Source organism: Agelaius tricolor, unplaced genomic scaffold (assembly GCF_023055355.1).
Source record: "Agelaius tricolor isolate 1412-34295 unplaced genomic scaffold, bAgeTri1.0.p SCAF_3, whole genome shotgun sequence".
Lineage (NCBI taxonomy): Eukaryota > Metazoa > Chordata > Aves > Passeriformes > Icteridae > Agelaius > Agelaius tricolor.
The window spans coordinates 30,679,151-30,697,050 of record NW_027269263.1 but is presented as its reverse complement, the minus strand read 5'-3'; the positions used below and the strand labels follow the sequence as shown (position 1 = coordinate 30,697,050).

At 38.5% G+C, this 17,900-nt stretch overlaps 1 protein-coding gene across 1 annotated transcript in view; it reads left to right on the top strand.

Annotated features, from left to right (window-relative positions):
- The first annotated feature begins 445 nt into the window (after positions 1-445).
- The window catches only part of ACSS3 (acyl-CoA synthetase short chain family member 3), a 65,365-nt gene continuing 47,910 nt past the window's right edge, over positions 446-17,900 (top strand). Inside the window, exons 1-5 of the mRNA XM_071423355.1 lie at positions 446-910; positions 6,992-7,136; positions 12,248-12,436; positions 17,103-17,237; positions 17,531-17,671. Of these exons, the coding sequence (XP_071279456.1) occupies positions 582-910; positions 6,992-7,136; positions 12,248-12,436; positions 17,103-17,237; positions 17,531-17,671 (939 nt within the window). The 5' untranslated portion in view covers positions 446-581. The remainder of the gene's footprint in view (positions 911-6,991; positions 7,137-12,247; positions 12,437-17,102; positions 17,238-17,530; positions 17,672-17,900) is intronic.

The window sequence follows — 17,900 nt, the reverse complement described above, 5'->3', positions numbered from 1 at the left end:
TGCATTATAATACTCTGAATCACGCACACTGAAACTCAAGAAGGATTTCTAAATACACGCCATAATGAGCAAAACAGAAGATCCACTAGAGATGATAGAGACCTTCTGGAAAGCAGAATGAACTTTTTGCTTTCCTGCTGGCACAGTGCGCCTCATTTTATCACTGGTAAGTTTCTCAAAGCAAGAATATCTTTCAAAATAAATACTTGAGGAGTACTCTGGCTACGTGTCCCGCAGACCTGTAAGTCACAAATATTTTGAGGTGTCAGTCTCTTCTTTCAGGCTCTCCGCTGCCTTCGGTCGCTGCCAAGCGCTAACGGGTCCGGACGCCCCGGCCCCGGCCCCGGCCCCGGCCTCCCCGACCCTCCGTGCCCGGCTCCGGCCGCTTCCCGGAAGCTCCGAGGGGCGGTGGCACCCGGGGGCAGGGCCGGGGCGCGGGCGGGGCAGTTCGGGCCCGCTGTGGGGGCAGTCCCGCCGTGCCCCGCCGGCCCCCGGGAACCTCTGCCGTTCCGTCCCGTCCGAGGGCGTTTTGGAGCCTTAGAGAAGCCAGTGTGTCCCCTCTCCCTGGAAGGCCGTGGACGATGGGTTTCCTGGGCAAGCTGGCGGCGCTGCCAAAGCTTGGCGGGGCGGTGGCGGGCCGGGGCGGCGGTGCCTGGCGGCGGCCGGGCCGGCCCTGTGCAGGCGTCCCGCTCCCGCTGCCCCTGCCGGCCCCGGCCACGGCCGCCCCCCGCCCGCCGCCCGGCGGCCGCGCCGCCTCCTCCTCCTCCCGGGCGCTGGGCAAGTACGAGGAAGTTTTTCGGTCTTGCTTGGCGGAGCCCGAGAAGGTCTGGGGAGAAGTCGCCGAGCAGATCCAGTGGTACAAGCCCTGGGTGCGGACCCTGGAGAGGAGCAGCCTGGGGAGCGCCTCCTGGTGAGTGCCCGAGTGCCCCGTGCCGTGCCGGGGCCGGGGGGCTCAGCTCGGCTGTAGCGGGGAGAGAGGACTGCCTGCCCCGCGGGTGTGCTGGGCTGGGGGTCGTGTGCCACCACAAAACTATCCCAGCATCTGTCTGGGATTGTCGGTGTGCCGTCGCTGTTGGAGGAGACGGCTGCGGAGCTTGAAGAAGTGAAATGATTACACTTGGTTAAAGTTAATGATTGAGAGCAGCATGGATTGAGCGTGTTGTGTTAGCATGCACTCTGGCAGGTGTGACAGGTGCCTGTGTGTGTCCATGTGTGGCTGAATAGTGTGGATGAGTGTGCCTGATGCTCCCCATCCCACCCCTTTTGGGTCTGAATTGGCAACAGGCTGCCGTGAACATGGGAAACCCATCTAAAAATGCCAGGGAAATCAGGCATATGAACACACAGGTGTATAAAACCCGTGGCTTTGGAGTTGTTTAATCTCAGATACTGTCTAAGTAGATTATAATTTAGATGTTTTGGTTAAGGTAATGTTTGGAAAGGCATTGGCATTTGTAATATATATCTTCATCGGTGACTGGTGAACTATCCTAAGACAGAACATGATGTCCTTCTTATAAATTACTAGATAGGATTTTCAATACTTTCTCAAAGGTAATGTTAAAATTTTGTGTGCCTAAGAGGCACCTTTGCCTCTTTTAAGCAAGTTTAGATCATGCTCTTGGGTCTTTTCTCAAGAAGCTGATGCAGAATATAAAAGGCAATGTAAGATAAGGGTCATCTTTGTTTGGTACATCAATGTTCTTTGCCCTTTTTTGTATTTTTCTGGTTTGTTTTTGATTCAAAATGCTAATAGTTCTAAAAATAGTTAAAATATTAATAATTCTCAAATCTGTGCAAATTAAAAAAGAGCCAGTGGAGTGGAGCTGGGTTTCTTATTGGTGTCTGATATCATTGCTTGACACCTCTAGTAGTAAAAATTTATATGTGTTCAGCTAAATTATCAGTAACACCAGCCATGATGGGCTGTGTAACAGTGGATAGATAGGATCCTTTGATCTCAAGGTCATGGCACTACTCAGAAAGTCCAAGTAGGATTGCCTGCATAATTAGGATCTAGACGAGTGTGTAGAGAACATGTCCTGTGAGGAGCTGCTGAGGGAGCTGGGGTTGTTTAGCCTGGACAAAAGGAAGCTCAGGGGAGACCTTATTACTCTCTATAACTATGTAAAAGGAGGTTGTAACCAGGTGGGGGTCAGGCTCTTCTCCCAAGTAACAAGTGATAGGACCTTAAGAGGAATGGCCTCAAGTTGCACCAGGGGAGGTTTAGATATTCGGAATATTGCATATCAGGAAGAACTTCCTCACTGAAAATGTTCTCAAGCATTAGAACAGGCTGCCCTCGGAAGTGAAGGAACTACTAAACCTGGAGGTATTTAAAAGTTGTGTAGATGTGGCACTTACGGACAAGGTGTAGTGGTGGACTTGGCAGTGCTGTGTTTAATGGTTGGACTTGATGATCTTAAGGTCTTTTCCAATCTAATTGGTTCTGTGATCCTGTCATTAAAGACTGGTAAAGCTCATTGACTGCAGCCTTCCCAACCAGTATAATGAAATCAGTACAGTGGTTACTTTTGAAGGACTAAGGAATGAGAATATTTTACATGCAAATGAACATAGTTTTGCTATCAGATTCTGTCAAACAAGTGTGGTTTGATTTGTTGAGCAGGATAAGCTTGTTTGTTTAAAGAAACAGAGGCATTTGTAAAGCATTCTCAGGTGGAAGTTATTTCACCTTATGAGAGAGAAAAATGGGTTTCATTGTCTTGTCTTCCAAGCTCTTTTCTAGCCTCACTTTCTAACTTGCATCTTTCCTTCTCTGTAGATGCAGAAACCAAAATTATCATGTTAATGTGGGCAAATGGCTGAAGGGAGGTTTTACAGAAAACAGAGCCAGACTCTTTTCAGTGATGTCCAATGACAGGAGCAGAAGCAATGTGCACAAAGTAAAGCAGTCATGTTCCCTTTTTTAGTGTGAGAGTGACTGAGCACTGGTACAGAGCTGGTTGTGGAACCTCCATCCTTGGAGATATTAAGACATGGTCCTGGTCTACTGTCTCCAGGCTGACCTTGTAGAAGCCTACAAGATAAGTGGGGTAATGTGTATGTCTCAAACACCCATAGCCAGAGAGCAGTGGAACCACCCAAGGATTGTTTGTAATAATACTGAGAAAGAACAGGCTGTGGCTGGAGAAGGGGGCCCTAGAGAGGTAGGGCAGCACTTTTCTGGGATAAATGTCTGTGTTCTAGCTCCTGGAGATAAGCAAAACACAGTACAGGGCAGGAAGAAGGTTGAGAAATAGGCATAGACTGTAGAGGTATCAGGACCACTGAGGACTGCTGAAGCCCTCTGACCCATTTTCAGAAAGGGCTAATGGATGTGCATGCTAACTAATTTGCATAGGAAAAAAAGAAACTTATGTATAGAATGGTACCCCCACAAAGCTCAGGTGCCTGTGTGCCTCAGGTCTCTGGACAGATCGCCCAGCTGATGAGCTGGATCAACACTGGAGTCAGGACTCTGGTCATGGAGCAGATGATCTTCTTTTCATTCTTTCAAAAGAAAAGAAAGAAAAGTTTTCTTTCTTTCTCCCTGTCTTTATTTAATCCCTTTTACCTTGCATCCTACCTTTATACAAATCCCACTGCCATATTCTTATACTGGGGTATCAGAGTCTAACTTGTACAGATTTCCATACAAACTGTGTGGAATTTACTAATAAAAACTCCATAAGTTTTCACAGGCCCACTGACTTTTGTAATTCTTTTTGACCATGAGCATTTATGAATCTTAGGCTCTGCCTTCCTCTTAAGGGTGGGATGCCACAGACCTGTCTGAGCAGGTGCCCTCCACAGGTCCCTTCCAATCTCAAGCCAGTTTGTGATTCTGTGGCATCATATAAAGATGCAAGTCTGAAAAATCAACATCAGGCTGTAATTGTTTGAATGCCAGGTACCTGTTGTTCTGTGGATAATAAAAACTTTAAGCAATTCAAATTTGTGTCAACAAATGTCTTAATGTGCAACATGCAGTTTTAGTTCTTTACAGGCTGTACATGATAGAGCTTGTACTTTAATGCCTCTGAAATCCCAAATGGTTACCAGCAGTCAGTGTGCTCAGCAGAATGACAGATGGGGAAGTTCTTTGAATATAAGAGAGAGAGAACATAGAAGAGGGTCTTTCAGAGGACAGGCTGAAGAGAAAACAGACAATGGAACTCATCTGAGAAAGAGGCCAGGTGTCCAAGCAAAAACAGAGCTTGCTGGCTTAACAGGGTAAAAACGGAGTTCTGGGTCAGAGGTTTACCTTGGAAGCTGTTTATGGGGACCCGAAAAATAGTATTAAAAAGTTCATGGATGTGTGTCTTGAGTTAGAATTTGTTTCCTCTTTTGGAGACATTTTACTAGATCAATTGGAAATACCATTTTTTTTTCAATACCTTTGCTTTTGGTTGCAAAACCTGAGATGTGGAGAAGCTGATGCTTTTCATATATTTTCCAGTGTAATCTACTTCAATTGAAAAAGCTGAAGGAGGCTGCTACTGTATTTAGAATGTAGGCATAAGGCAATTCTTCCTCTCTAAATACTGTAAGAGCATGAAAGAAACTTGCAACATGCCCCAGTGTGTTTTCTTCACTCTCTGCCACTGGAAATACCAGTATTATGTCAGTGGAATGCAAAATGATTTCCAGAAGATAAGTGATCAGTGTCACCATCCCCTGACGTGTTTTTTTGAAGCAGTAATCCCAGGTACTGTTCTAAACTGCATCAGTGGCTGATACAGCACAAAACAGCTGGATTTGCCTACATAAAAACTAATAAGATCTATGAAGTATGCTTGCTCAAGAAATGGATGAAGGAATTGAAATTGTTTGATCTAAAAGGCAAAATGGAGACCTGGGTTTTAAACCACATAGAATTTGGCAAAGAAGTTGAAGGAAAAACTTCCTTGAGCTGACTTTCAACAGGTCAAAACTGTCTTCAGTTGCAACATGGGAAACATAATCTTTAGATGTTAGAGAGAAAAATCTTTTTAATGCTAAAGTTGGTGAAACACTTGAACAGATTATTTTGGAATCTTGTGGAATGCAAGTTAAAAGGATTAAAACAAGTGTTTATTTGGGAATGTGGAAACAGTTTTCTCTAACATGTGCAGACAGAGGGCAATTTTGCAACATATGTTTTTGCTCTGATGCTAAGACATATGTGCAATATGTAATCCCCTTTGAATTTTGGAAGTGTTGCCCAGATTGCTATTCAAATGTTGCTTACATTTTCAAAACTGTGTCAGGGTCAATTTACATAATAATATATCAAATTATCTGATATTGTCTAACATTTTATTCAGCTTCTACTCTCATTTGATGTAAAAGAGTGCATGTCTGCTTTTCTGGTCCTATCAGAACCTCATTCCTTCTCAACAGGGTAACAAAGCTCTCACCACACCTTCCAGATAGTCTTGGTTTTTGAATAAACCTACAGTTATATCACTTTCACACACTTGTTTGTGATTGCTAAAAATTCATGTTGTTGTTGCCATGTATCTTTAGAAGAACCAAAGCTCTCATGCCTGCTCATGTTTTCACCATTTTAAGTGAATATGCATGGCCCAGGTAATGTGTTCCCTTGTTAATATCATCCTACAGTAATTTGGTAGAAAAACCTGAATCTTACCCAACTTTTATGACAGTAATACAGAGTTTCTCTGTATTATGTGAAACAATTCCAGATCCTTTATGGTTCATATTGTTTTCCTTTTAGGGGAAGGGTTTTGTAGACTTTTGTACAGGATGGTTTGTGACTTTGATGGTCCCCCACTTTCTCCTTATTAATGGTAATGTAAAGGAGTTGCAGTAAGATAACTGCATCCTAAACATCCTAACTGTTTTTAATTTCATAATTGTCATTTTTAGACAATAAAGATTATCCCATAGCATCTCTGTATGGATATAAAATAATATATAAAATATCCTGAGTTTATATTATAAAGCAGTCCTTTACTAAACATGAGAAGTGAAGAAGGAAATACTTTTTTTAAACTAGTAGTAGGTTACTTTAGGCCATCTGTTATTTCTAATTGCATTATAATAATATGTTACCCCTGTACAGTTGTCCCTGTAGAATCTTTTGGAAACTCTCAACTGTGTGTTTTTTGTACATTGCTAGTTTTGCTTCCCAGATATACATGCAGATAGAAAAACAAACAAAGAGGCATGATTTAGTGTGAACTTTAACTTTTAGGTCCTGTGTCATCTTCCAGTAAATAGAATTGTCTTTGTAACTGGTACCTTCCATATTATTGTACTTTTGAGGATTATGCTGCACTTGAATTTTTTTCTGTATAAAATGACTAGAAAAGTGAAACCTAAGTTTGTGAAATGTTTTTTCTTTAATTGGAAGATAAGAGTTTTCTGTAAATGAGGCTGTGACTCATATCACTTTACAGAAAATTTTGAGTTACTGATATAAAAGAGTGTTGTCAAATGCATAATAATCATATGATCTTATAACTTGGGATCGCTTTCATTTAGCTACAGATGCGTGTATGTCTAACTGTTATTGCCAAGAGATGAATAAGACTATTTTGGGTCCTGAACCTGTTCTCTTTGAAAAGGGTATTTGTGTGTGCCAGTACAAAGTAGGATAATAGCATGTTTTCATAATGTCAAATTAATTTATGTGAATTTATGCTTTTTCTGTGATACCGTACATATAAAATCAGTGTGATTAATGCAAAGTAAGTTAAACCAAGACCAAGTTTAGCAGAATCTTAGTTAATTCAGTTAAGATACAGTACTTTAACGTCTCTATTTTCACTAATAGTCTATTTTCACTAATAGTATTTAGCCTGTTGAGTCAATCATGAGGTTACAGAATAGAAAAGAACTTCCTGAAGTGAGCATAATGTTTTGAGAGCTATTGTTTAATCGAATGCTCTCATTCCTTAAAAGAAAAACACAAAATGAAAAAAAAAAAAAGTTGTCTTAGGTTGGAAGGCTAGCTATTACATACTTCATACTTCTTTTGTAGGTTTGTAGGTGGAGAGCTGAATATCTGTTACAACGCTGTAGATCGTCATGTTGAGAATGGACGAGGAGACCAAATTGCCATTATTTATGACAGTCCTGTAACAAATACCAAAGACAGAATAACATACAAGGAACTTTTGGACCAGGTATGTTTCAGAATAACCTTGTTAATGAGAAGGGGCAATAAATATTGCACAGTAGGTAAATACCAGAGAGGTAGAAATGATCTACCTCACTAGTTAAATTCTTTTGCTGTGCTCGGTATTGACTTATAAGCTTTGCTACCTCTGCCAAACTATACTGCATCCAATAGGTTTTGATGCAGTATTTCCTCCATTTCCTCTTTGTCTTCTGCAGTTTAATAACTTTTTCCTCTGGTTGGTTTAATTTTTAAGTTGTCTGTATTTGATTTCATTTTCTGTTCCCCTAACAGATCTTAATTAAAAGGTTAATCATAACATTAGTTAAGTCTCTTGACAGTTGCTGTGATGAGCAAAGGTACAGTTCCATAGAAATTAAATGTGTACCGTGGCTGTTGCTGCACATAACTGAGTGTAAGCCTAAATGAAATTTTACTGGGGGAACCCCAAAGAAAGCTGCATCACCTGCCCCTGTGTAGGCTGTCATGAGGGTGTTGGTGACCCTTCTGTCTGGAAGCTGTGAGGATTTTGACTTCCCTGTTGGCTGAAGTAGCTTGTTCCTGATGAGATTGTGAACATCCAGTTCTGCATCAGCCCATTCAGGTTTACTCTGTGCCTTACCATGGGTTGTTGCCACCATGGGTGTTTGCAGTCTGCCACGTTGAAAGTTCTTAGCTCTCAGGGCTGTCTGCTGGAGGTTTGCCCTCATGCTGCTACTCTTGTTTAGCTGTCTTTTTTCTTCCAGTTACATGTAGCAGTTGAACTTAAAATTGAGTACAAGGAAATGTTGGAGTTTGACTTGCATTCTTCCTTAACGTGTTTCAATGTGCAAGGTGGATTACTTTGAATGTAACATACAGTGTACTTAGGATATGCATGTAGTGTCTGGAGTAATGTGAGCCTATGGCTTAAAATGTGGAATGAGGTCAGAATACAGTAATTCTGTTTGTGAGAGATTTATTCCACTGTTGCAAGAAAAGAGAAGTCATACAGCTACAAAGAAATTATAAACCTGTTATGCATTCTACCTTTTAAGGAAAATATAGAAAACATGTATTCCTTACCAGTTTTCTATTTATTTGGACACAAATCAAAAAAACAACATGATATACGGTATGCTGGAGCTGGAATAACTAGCTCTGGTGTTTTAAGGAGTCAGAAGACTTTGAAAGGATCCAGCTCCTTACCTATTTTTATTTATACTAATATATAAAGGAAAATTAAAATTTTCTATATACAATTTTTGAGTTGTTTGCCTTCAATAATTATGATATATACACAATATATATACAAATAGATGTGTATATATGAAATCAATCTATATATATGTTGCATATAATACTTGGTTAACTTTAATGCAGAAATACAACATTCTAATGTAAGTTATATCAGGTGAACTTGCTTGGTAGAAGTTTCCTCTGAAAAGAACTTGAAAAGTAGCCTTTTTTCTGCTTTTTAAGCTTGATATTATATTGTCTCCTAAGTTTATGTCTCTGTAAGTGTATTGATACTCTTAAGACATGGCAAATTTGTGCAAAGTGAGAAAATTTTGCTAGTTGACATATACATCCTTTCATCTACATTTCTTCTTACAGAGCATTGCAAAACCAAGTGGAAGAACTGGTTTAAGTTTTCTGGGGTATGTAGCAGAAGTTCATTCAGAAGTTCATTATAATCTTGCTGGAGGCTGACTCCTATCTAAATACTATTTCTGAATTCTCCACAGTTTGCTCTTAATGAAAAGCAAATAAATGTGAAAGGCAATATTTGATATTAATAGCTTGTCTGTTGGAGCTTTCTGGTCCACTTTTGTAGAGTAAGTTTAATTTGGTTTATCTGCCAGCTACCAGACTCCTGAAAACAAAAGTAACAAAAGTAACACCCCTCCCATCTGCTAAAAATGGGAGGGGTGTAGGCTATAGTATTTTTTCATGGAGAGTTTAGCTTGCATTGATGTATTCTATGCTTGTGTGTCCCAGTCACTGTTCAACCCAGGAAGGTTTGGAATTCCTCTTTTGAGCATTTTGAATGGGATTTCTGGTTTTGCATCTTTTAAGACAAATTCTTTTGGCATGGACCAAAACTGCTTTTGGTAACTGCTAGGAGCTGAGAACTGAATGACTTAGAAACTTTAGCTGCTAATACAGCTGTAGTATTTGGTTGCTGGGAAAAAGTAAAACCATGCTCACTGGTCCATGCCTTTGATAGAAGTGCAATTTATGCTCTGGTCTTCCAAGCTGAAAGCCTGCTTGAGTTTCTTACTATATCACTTGGTCTCAAGTGATTTTATTACTGAAATGTCAAATATATTAAAGTGAGTGAGCAGTCTTAAACTTGAAGAAAAGTGGAGAAATAGCATGTTAGTTTTTGAGTGATAAAGTACACTGCACTGTATTTATATAAATCATAAATGACAGCACATTGTAACAAAGTGGAAGGTTTCATGACTTTTAACAGTTTGATGAAATGTCAGTACTCACTTTTCCACCTTCCCCTTTTTTTTAGAAAGAGTGATTGCTTGGGTGTTTCAGGGCTCCCACATCAATCTGAAGGGCAATGTAAACCTGCTTTACAATGTTCCCCTGTCTTCCAAATAGTTGCAGATAGAGACAGTGTTTTATTGTACGGTCCCAATGTTCCCTGTCTGTCAGAAGGATGAGGGAAAGGGCACAAAGAAAATCATAGATAGCTGTGTATTGTATTGGATTGTTGTCTTCAGTAGCATTACAGTCTTTAGAGTAGGGAAATCAGGTGCAGACAAGTGATTACTGGGTTTGCACAGATGACATGTAGTTCCTGTCTGCAGTATGCTGTACACACGTTCTGCTTTAAATGCAATTTAGGTATGATTGATTTCAATAAAGATTATGTAAGTACACGCAGATCTCTTTGCTGTCTCCCTCCTTTACCCAGGAACCAGTTATATGGCTTGTTTACAGGCACTGGGAGTCTTCTATTTAAAAATTACTAATTATAGTCATTAAATAATGTTTTTTTCCTTTAGCAGGTGAACATTGCCTTTTTCATAATTATTAATAATATTTTATGAAATAATGATGATAATAATAATAATAATACTTGTCCATTGTGTTTAATTATTTATTGCCCACACTTACAGTGACTATAAAAATACTCATTAAATGTTATTTTCATTGCCTCTGGCCTTTTGTCAGCACTCTGCTTGAGAGTCACAAGCAGAGAAGATAATGATTAGCTCTTTTGTTTCTTTGAGAGAGGGTGATGTTAGCTCTGTGTTTGAAGATTTTAATGTTTTTACACTAGGAATTACAGAAAAATAATTTACCTTTGGAAGTAGAGTTGTTATCTTTATTTACAATTACTTTCACTAATTATACCTAGAAATGACTGTAAATGCTGGGGGTATGGCAATATATTCTAGCTTTTTACATGTCTAGTCTTTGGTTTTTGTTGAGTTTTGATAGTTTATATCAGTTTTATATTAATTTATATTAATTTATTAATAAGTCTAGCATTAAATATATTTTCTCTTGAAAATCAGTAATATTTAAGATATCTGTTCCATACTATCATATAGATACCTGTGTTTGTGTGAGTTTTCAGCTTGGTGTGGTGATGACTTTGCCTTACAAACATGTTATTTCTTGTGGTTGAAAATAACAGCACAGATTTATGCAATGCTTACAGAAAATGGAACTTACACAGTATCTTCTGATGCAAGAGTGCCTGCCTGGGGCTTCTGTGTTTCCATTTTCTTAAATCCTCGGGGAGAATGTAGAAATATGCTGTTTGATTGTGGATGAGCTGCAAATTTAATGCAAAGACAGAGCAGATGCTCCTGGAACTTCTGGATTTTACTGTCTCAGGTTACTGAAAGTCTGAACATGTATTTCCACTGAAGAGAGAAACAGTGAGGTTGGAGGTGGATATATAAGAGTAATATGGGAGCAGAGGTGCAGGAAATAATGTCATTAGGCAGAGAGGTACAAGAGTAGAAAAGACCACTTAAAGCCAGTAGTGGGCCTTTGATATGCACAGAGTGATCCATGATGCTTCTTCGCTTGGCTAAGTCCATCACCATAGCTGATTTAGTATTGGGTATTTTTAGATGTTCTTACTGCATAGAAAGCAGTTTATGTCCTTTTCAATATATTTATGAGGATTCTAGGACTGAATGTAGTGGCTCTTTAAAGAGAAAACTCAAATTTTTAAATACTATAAAAGAAAGCATTTCTTTCAGAAGATGCCACATTGCCATGCCACAACAAGCAGGTTGGGACAACTTGACAGTGCTTGTCACAGGCTCCCATGCTCACTATAATCCAGCTTACTATGTGGTAAATAGTAATGAAATATTCAGTACTACTTTTATGACCAAATATGGTGTACTGTCAAAATAATAAATATTTTCTCATGGTGTTACAGGGGCATTGCTGCTGACCAGTCTATAGCATTTTGTGAGTTCCAGTCCTTTGCTACATAGTCTCTCTTAGGTTTCTGCATAGCAAAAACGAAATCTGACAATGAGAGCAAGAATTGATTTTAAACCTAGATATTTAAACCTAGATAACATTCTGAATTTGTGTTTCCCTTTGGTTCAGAGGGAAGGTCTGAACCAAAGGGAAACACAAATTTATAAGGTTTATAACCTTTATAAGGTCTCTTGTCTTAGGTTGAGAAGTTTATGACACTGCAGTAAAGAAAATACTACAACATATTGATTTGTTTCAAAGTTAGCTAGATAGGACAGAACTTACATTATGAAATGACCTGTTTACATTAATTCCTCAGAGCTAAAATTGAGAAATATAAACTGTTACCTGAATAAAGGAATGACTGGTAGGCTCTCATTTAAAAATTTGCTAGACATTGCTGTTGATTTTTTTTTTTTGGCTGTACGGACTACAATAATTGGTCTCCTTCCATTTTTATTTTATGAAAGAAAAATGTCTTAGTAGGTTTTTTGCAAGAAAGAAATTGTCTTAAATTTACTGAACCTTGATTACATCACATCAGCTTTCTTTATCCTACTGGCTTGTCTCTTTGATGTCGTGCATCTGTTGACTGTATGAAAGTTTTTCTAGTGGGGCAGCAGCAGATCTGGAGAAACTTTAAATATGAATGTTTTGTCAGTACAGGTCTCCAAGTTAGCTGATGTCATGATCAAACATGGTGTGAAGAAAGGAGATCGTGTGGTCATCTACATGCCCATGATTCCACAGACCGTGTACTGTATGCTGGCTTGTGCGAGGATAGGAGCCATCCATAGCCTGATTTTTGGGGGATTTGCATCTAAAGAGCTTTCGGTTCGCATTGATCATGCAAAGGTAATAACCTGTTTGAAGCAATAAACACCATTGCATTAGTTACTCCTATTAGTCATTGTCAAAAACCCGTTCTTTGGATTTTTTCCCAGACAGGATAACATTTTTCTTTGTGTGGCACATGGTTTGTTTATAATACCTATTGTTGCGATATGAGCAAAGTACTGTGTCTGTGCTGAGGTTGATATTTGTATAGCAGACACGGAGTGAGCAATTTAGACCCCTTCTACAAAAGCAGGGGTTTAACACACTGTTGTTTGCATAGAGTGTACTTTGTTCTCATGTTTGTCAATCTTTTTCTCCTAAGCATCTCCTTAGTATTGGCTTTTGGTTCAGCATTTTCATCAAATGTATGAGGAAAATTCTGCCAAACCCAAGTGGTTTCACTGGCTTGTCTGATGTTTAGGTATATTAGGTAGTTAATTTTTTCAGCTATGTTATGATTTAGGAACGGTATTCCCCAATCTATTGTTCTCATTGAAACACTCCAAACCTTATGTTGCTTGTTCTCTCCCCCCTCTCCCTCTTCCTCCCTGTGGTGGGACGAAGAGGAAAATTGGAGGCCTAAAAGATAAAGATCAGGTTGACGTAAGAACGATGTGCTAGAAACAGCAATGAAATAAATGAACAGTAGCAGCAACAATATTGATAGCAGAGTATACAAGAGAGGCAAACGATTCACGCCATGCTGAACCCACACTGCCCCACCACACTCTCCAGAAAGGAGCCATCCCTCTTGACAGCTATGGAAACAGTTGTCCTAAATAAGTGACTGTGCTGATTACATAATTAATAGAGATGAATGCTTTAAAGGCTCCTGTGTTCGGCATAAGTTGAACTTGTTTATAAAGTGTTATGATCTCTGTGTTACTGAAATGACAATAGTAGTTGACTATTCTAAGTACCTTATATAGGCATATTAGTAGCGTGCTTATTATGCGTTAGTTTCAAACCAGCTAACAATGGAATGGCCTATTCTTGTTTTCCACTAGTGAACAAGGTAAAGTCTTTTGTCACCTTGATCAGTCACCTAAAGCATTCAGACTCTCTGTTGTAGTCATCTTATCTTATCATTCATCTAAGCAATGAATGTTGCTTAGATGTATAAACCAGAAGAGAATTTTGTGTAGGGTTCAACTCTCCAGGATTTGTGGAACTTTTATGTAGATTTCTGTGTGCAGAAGTGCTTTTTAGATGACTGAAGTTTCAGTTTTATAAATATCTGTAAATAGAGAGTTGAATGCATTCCCCTCTCTCCTTGATGCTTTAACAAAGATGTTAATAAAATGGCCAAAATGGTTTGTTGGAATGATGAAAAAAGGCTAACGACAGCTCTCTAGTTTTCCCTTTCTTTCCCACTTACACATTTTTCTAACAAGCTATAAAATAATGTATAAGAAAAAAAATATAAGCTTTAAAAATGGAAGTTGCTACAAATACAAATTATGTAGCATGTTTACTTTAGAGTATTTTGTAATTATTGACTAATTAATCCCAATGGTTTTTCCTCAGGGGATAAAAGGGAGACAGCGCAATAATCATAATCCTTGCTTCATGCATTAAAATGAAAAGAGAGGAAGTTAAAATTTTCTACCCAAGGTCACATAGCAACTCTTTTGAAGAGTTAGCTATATAATTATTAGCTGCAAACCATGAACTAAGTCCTAATTTACATTGCCTTTTAGTTTCTTTAAAAGGCAGTATTATGGATGATTTTTGGTCCATCTGATGTATAATTAAAATGTGAGTAAGGGAGGCATATCCTCAATCTAAGTTTCGAAACATGCTCCAATTTTCAGCGTGACAAAGCTTTCACGATAAGTGAATTGCACACTCTTGAGGCTGCCTGTAAGTACCTGTAATAGACAGTAAAAATGTTGAATAAATAAAGCAGTTGCACAATTAGCTAACCTTTTTATCAGGCTTTTATGTGAATTGGTTTAGATGCTGCAGTACAGGACCTGATATTGGTAAAATTAATTAGAAAGCGTTAAAGATGTGCAGTGGAAAGCTGGTTGTAAGATGCTCTTGTAGAAGAAAGGTCAAACTTCATACTCTGTTGGAAAGTCTGAGTGAAAGAAATAACAAGCACTTTCTGGCGACTATGAAAAGGTACACTTGGCCAGCTTAGCCTAATTTATCTTGAATTTTAAATAGGTCTGGGAATGCTGCAAAGTCCTGCAGCTGGTAATTTCTACTTGTGTCAGATTGGCAGTTACAGGCATTCTGCAGTGAATTGTGATGAAGTGATACAGAGCATGAAAACAGGATTTTTTGTCATCTTTCCTTTTACTTCAGTCTGGGAATATATAATTTGTAATGTTAAAGCAATAGGTAGGTTCATACAATCATGGAACAGTTGGAAGGGACCTTTAAAGGTCATCTAGTCTGACTTCCCTGCAGTGAGCAGGGCATGTTCAGATAAATCAGGTTGCTCAGAGCCCTGTCAGACCTGACATTGAATGTTCCCAGGGGTGGAGCATGTATCATTTCTTTGAGCAACCTGTGCTCAACCACCCTCATTGCAAAAAATGTCATCCTTACATCTAGTTTAAATATACCCTCTTATAGTTTAATACCATTACCTCTTTGTCCCATTGCAGCAGACATTGCTCATGTCCAGCTTTTCATCCACCAGTATCCCAAGTCCATCTTGGCAGTGCTACTTTCAATCCCTTCATTCCCCAGACTGCATTGGTTTTTGGAGGGCTTGGCCTGGCACAGGTGCAGGACCTTGCACTTCTGCCCTGTTGAAGCTCATTAAGTTGTCATGGGCCTACTCCTTGAGCTTGTCCATGTCCCTCTGGATGGCATCCCCTCCTTCAGGAGTGTCAGTTGCATCACTTGAGGAGTATTAGAGAGTATAGAAAAATTTGTAGAAGGAGTCTTTACAACAGAATAAAATGTTGGTCTTGTACCAGCATCTTTTACTATTGACCCTTACTTTATCTCATTTCTACTTCATAACATTGCTGTTTTTTTTCTATAGCTCATTAGCTATGTAGTTTCTTCTCCAGCAGACCCTTGAACTCTTGCTGTTTTTTCTTCAAACTTGTTAAATGTCTATCTAATCTTAACATATATAACTACATGGAGCCACAGAAGAGGTGGAAAATGGGTGTATGAAAGCAATGTGGGAGCAGAGGTGCAGGAGAAATAATGTCATTAGGCAGAGAGAAGAAAAGAGCAGTTAAAACCATTAGTGGGCCTTTGATTTGCCTGGAGTTATCTGTGATGCTTCTTCACTTTGGTAGTACATCACCTTAGCTAATTTAGTATGGCTTATTTTAGATGTCCTTACTAAATACAAGGCAGCTGATGAGCACAGGTGGGATCATCTACAAATTACTATAAAGCTAGTGATAACAAAAGTTTTTCATCTTAACACTTGAATAGGACTGTGCATCTTTTATTTATTACAGTCTGACTAAAGGGTGGCCTCCCAATGAATTTTCAGCTTAACTGCATTGTATTGTATCATCTTCTGTTAAATCAGTGCATTCCAAAAAGGAAAATCAATGAATGCTGAAATTTTAAAGCTCATCCAGAGTCTTTTTATTGAATACACGCCAATTAGGGATCTTTCCTGAGTGACAGATTTGGACAGGAAACATTTTATTATTGCACAAGAGAACTATTTAATCTGTGCTTTCTCTGCTGAATTTAATTTTGCCTTAACTGTGACACTGTGGTTTATGCCTACTTAATGGGATTTATGCTAATGCATACAATTAGTAAACTAGCTTGATCAAACTGAGCACCATATGATAAATACATTTCTAAAACTTCAAAACAACAGAGATTGAAGACTCATTCTTTTCCAAGTAAAATATGTTTTGTAACACATAGTTTCTTTGGTGCTACCTTTTCTCTCCTGAAAAACAAAACAAAAAAAAATACCAAGCTTCGGACTGAAGTGGAAATAGCTTCTATGCAGATTTCTTCACTTAGGCAGTCTTACAAAAAAGCTGTGGTTAATTTCTTGAAAAATATGTGAAGTCTACATTTGTAAGCAGATATTAGTCTAAAAAGCCCCAGATCCATACAAATCTGCTTTTTAGTAATTTTTCACCCTCAGTCCTTCACCCATCTCTTGAAAAACTCTAGCCTTACTTCCCTTATGTGCCTTATGACTTTTGCTTATTCTCTTCCTGTATTTCTAGTTTCTTGCCATCTCTTGTTTGCCTTGTTTTCCCTCTTTCTTCTCCTTTCTGTCCTGTGACTTTCATTGCAGGCTGTGAAAAAGCCAGCAAAGCTCTTCAGCTAGTATTGAAATGTGAAATTGGAGGCATTAGGTAGAATGCAAAACAGTACAGCTAACTGTTGACATCACTGCACCACTCTTCCTTAGTGGAGGAGCTGAGATGGACAGGGGTTTCTCTGTGTTCATTAATATTTATGGAACTAGTAAGAAGTTAATACTGTTGATTTCTTACTCAAATGTGTTTGAAAACAGTGAAGTGTCAGAAGGTATTAATGTTCTTCCAAAGAAAAAGCAGACGCGTGGACAGCAAGATCACACAAGCTTGATTTACTCTAGAAAACTGATCTAACCCCTGTGTCTAGTTATGTAAAGATAAATTGTATATGTTGAATTTAATAAAAAATATTATTAGGTTACATATCTACAGTACATTGCAAATGTACATATTAACTCTTCTCTTTTCAGCCCAAACTTATTGTAACAGCAAGTTTTGGAGTAGAACCGAAAAGGAAAGTGGAATACATATCTCTCCTAGAAGCAGCACTGGCAAGGGTACAGAGCAAACCTGATAAAGTTCTCATTTACCAGCGACCTAATTTGGTGGGTGTACAGTCGTACTGCCTTTATGTTAACCTTCACTTATTTGTGTAGTGCATGTGCCTTTACTTTTTTGCAAGAAATATTTTACTGTATTTTTGTAGTTTGTTTTTTAATTTTAAAGGTGAGCATTATATTAATAAGATTTAAATACAAAATAGAACTAATACAGTAGAGAGATTACAGAAAATTGAATAGTACTGTATAAAAAATTTGAATAGTACATGTTTTTTTAATGAATTACATTTATTCCATGCGGTTTTCTTTTGACAATTTTCTTATTTTTCAATGGGCAGGGCCATGTTCCTCTTACCAAAGGTCGTGATCTCGACTGGGAAGAAGAGCTTGCAAAAGCCCAGTGTTCAAAATGTGTCTCTGTTCCCTCAGACCATCCACTTTATATTCTGTATACATCTGGAACAACAGGTTTGCCCAAGGTAAAGGACTATCAGTAGTCTTAAGTGTCTGTGACCAACTATTTGCAGTTCCCCATGAAAAAATATTTAATTGAAAAGGTTGAAAATGTTTGCCAGGGCACAATGTTGTAAATTATATGCATTCTACAAATGGTTTAATCTCATTTATTCACATTTCACTATTTTAAAGGCAGTGTCTAGGAATAAATAATGTTTTTAAATTTAAACAGTAGTAATATAAAGATAAGAT